At 40.6% G+C, this 3,102-nt stretch overlaps 1 protein-coding gene across 1 annotated transcript; it reads left to right on the forward strand.

Moving 5' to 3' along the window:
* On the forward strand, positions 1-1,429 carry EV154DRAFT_591007 (uncharacterized protein; the record flags this gene model as incomplete). Its single annotated transcript, XM_051606891.1, has 2 exons — positions 1-26; positions 88-1,429. The coding sequence occupies 2 exons, from the start codon at positions 1-3 to the stop codon at positions 1,427-1,429; spliced, it is 1,368 nt and encodes a 455-aa protein (XP_051456478.1).
* Between the last annotated feature and the right edge of the window lie 1,673 nt (positions 1,430-3,102).

A 3,102-nucleotide genomic window follows, 5' to 3' on the forward strand; every position in this document is an offset into this window, starting at 1 on the left:
ATGCTCCTAATCAGTTTTTTTGACGAGTAAGTATAAAAAAAGAATGATTAAGATTATAAACACCATTCTAATGTCGTTAATGTATAGGTTTTTCCGCGGATTGACTGATCTTGCCTTCCTGTTGTTGTGGTTTTTTTGGTGCTCGACCAAGTTTGCTTTCTTTTTCTTTCGGGAGAAGATAAACAGTAACTTTGTGTCTGTTTGGCATGGTGTGAGAAAAAGACGTGTCAATTATGACAATGTCTGTGTCCGTTGGGGTGATGATGATGCCCTCATCGCTGACATCAGACGTCTTGCAGCTGAGCCTTCGTCTTCTCGCGTTTGTGCTCCTCCCGCTGTTCCCGTTTCTCTTCCTTCTGCCGGTTCTCTCCCTCTTCGTGAGGTTAAGAACCAACCTTTTGCTTTGGCTTCTTTTTCGCCCTTGCAAAAATCAGGGTTCGGCTGTTACAGCCTCGATTGCGTTTGTGTTGTCGGTTTGCCTTGCCTTTCTCCTGGGTTTGTGCCTCCACCCCTTCAACCTTACGAACCCAAATCCCATGTTCCTGCCTTTGCTTTCGCTTGCGAAGCTATAGTCCAGGCATGGGTACAAGAATACGCACCCGTTCTTGTTTTCTCTGCGGTTTCTTCCCCTTTTGGGGATAACGTAGATCCAGCGGTTTCTTCCCTGCATAGGGATAACGCTGAAGAAGCGGTTTCTTCCCCTTCTGGGGATAACGCTTTCTCTGCGGTTTCTTCCCTTCTTAGGGATAACGTTGTCCCAGCGGTTTCTTCCCTTCATAGGGATAACGCTGAAGAAGCGGTTTCTTCCCCTTATGGGGATAACGCTTTCTCTACGGTTTCTTCCCCTTATGGGGATAACGTAGATCCAGCGGTTTCTTCCCTTCTTAGGGATAACGCTGTCCCAGCGGTTTCTTCCCTTTTTAGGGATAACGCTGAAGAAGCGGTTTCTTCCCCTATTGGGGATAACGCTTTCTCTGCGGTTTCTTCCCTTCTTAGGGATAACGTAGCTCCAGCGGTTTCTTCCCTTGCTAGGGATAACGCTGATGAAGCGGTTTCTTTCCCTTCTGGGGATAACGCTTTCCTGGCGGTTTCTTCCCCAATTGGGGATAACGCTTTTACCTCGGTTGTTGGTGGTGCTTCCGTGCCTGGTGTGACCGATGAAGGTTTGCTTTCTCCGCTTCCTTCTCCGTTCTTCCCCGGGGCTTTTGCTTCCCCTGAGTTGCTTCCTCTTCCGTCTGTTCTGTCCCGTCTTCCGCCTTTGGATGATGATGTTTTGGGGAGTAAGCGCAAAACTCCCTCTCCTTCCCCCACCACATCTCCTCGGGTAGAACCCGTATCCTCTCCCTGCTACAGAGCATCTTCTCCTGCCGGAGAAACCACTTCTTTTGTGGTTGATTACTCCGGTGTTCTTACCCCCCCCCTCGCGTGATCGCCAGGCCTAGGCTTTCACGCGTTAACCAAACCAGAAAGCAGCCGGAGTTGAAGCTTTCCTTTGCTGGTAAGCAAATTATAAATCATGGTCTTTATTCTCTCTGCTAACAAATATACGGTTTTTATTTTTTAGAAAAGCAAAATGACGTTGAGCCGGAGGAACCGAATACGAAGAGAGTCCGCTCGCGGGAATTGTAGTTCCTCCTCCTTCCTCTAAAAAAAAAAAAAAGTTAATCAATATTTATTTAAAACATTTCTATTCCTCTGTTGCGACGTACTAACTTACATGTTCCTGTAAACGTAATAACAAAGAGTCATTTGTTACTTTATTTTTCGGTACTGTCGATTTAATACATCCACAATGTAGGACGGTAAATTTGTCGAATTGAACGAAAAGTTATTTATACAATGATTCCTTTGACCCTTGATCAACTAGCGTTAAAATCCGATCCAAAACTGGTCATGTTGGATGTTTCAATTTTTTAAATTTTAGTACTTATCTCATCCATTTTGCATATGGCCTTGTGATAGTTGAGAATAGATTTTAAAAGAGAAAAACAATAAAGTACTTTGAGACTGCTTATAAGTTTTATTAAGAGTAAAAAGTAGATTCAAAGATTGAGAGGGTTCTATTCTAACTATCAGTTTGCATATTTATATATGTTAAGAGAAATCGGATTATGAATTTAGTTTGATGGATAAGTTACACAGCACTAAAATAGTGCTTGTAGTTGGATATGATATAATGTATAAGAAAATAGTTCGTGTTGTGATGTAATAATGTATGAGGTGATGAAGTGAGATTTAATTTTAATATTGTTTTATGGTGTGATTAGTAACAACAGTAGGTGGATCACCACATTATCCCCACCCAGGTATTGACTAATACCGACAAAATTATGAAGATCTTTTTCATTGTTCTTTATTTAGAGTTTTGACGATCATTCTTATTTTTAGTCGATTTATTTTTCTTTACCGGGCGAGAGCTTACTTTGTGATTTAAATCCTTCATCTCATTCAACTTACGTTTATTGGCTTTATTAATGGCTTTGATACTCTCAGGGGCTTCACCTATTCTTCTGTAATAATCAGAGATGAACTTTGGATCAGTAAAGTTTTCCTCAGGTTCCCAAGTATCATCAGCTTCATTGTAACCTAACCATCTGCATCTATATTGCAGCTTATTATTATCATCTCTACGATGTCCTATTATGGCTTCCACTTCGAAGTATTGTTCCTGAGGGATAATTTTATCGGAGACAATTTTTAGGTTTGAAGGTGGAAAGTTCCTAGGCTCAATAAATCCTTTTTCATTTCTTAATACATATGTGCCAGCAGAAGTTTTTCTTACAACAGTGTAATATCCTTCATAGTTAGGATATAGCTTATTTTGCTTTTCTTGAATTAAGATCATTACTGTTGCACCAACTGGAATGTCAATTAACTTGTGGCTTGCATCAAACTTTTCCTTTTGTTTATCAGTGACTTTCTTTGTCTGCTCATAGATTGCAGGGTACACTATTTCTCTCATGAGTTTTATTTTGTTATGTAATTCCTTATTTGTTCTTTCCGTGGTTATTTTATCCGTTTCCTTTTTATAATCTGTAAAGTCATTTGGATTCCTTCCGAACATTAACGAGAATGGTGTACTTTTAGTTCGACTGTTATACT

The sequence above is a fragment of the Mucor mucedo genome (assembly GCF_025094135.1).
Source record: "Mucor mucedo strain NRRL 3635 chromosome Unknown EV154scaffold_60, whole genome shotgun sequence".
Lineage (NCBI taxonomy): Eukaryota > Fungi > Mucoromycota > Mucoromycetes > Mucorales > Mucoraceae > Mucor > Mucor mucedo.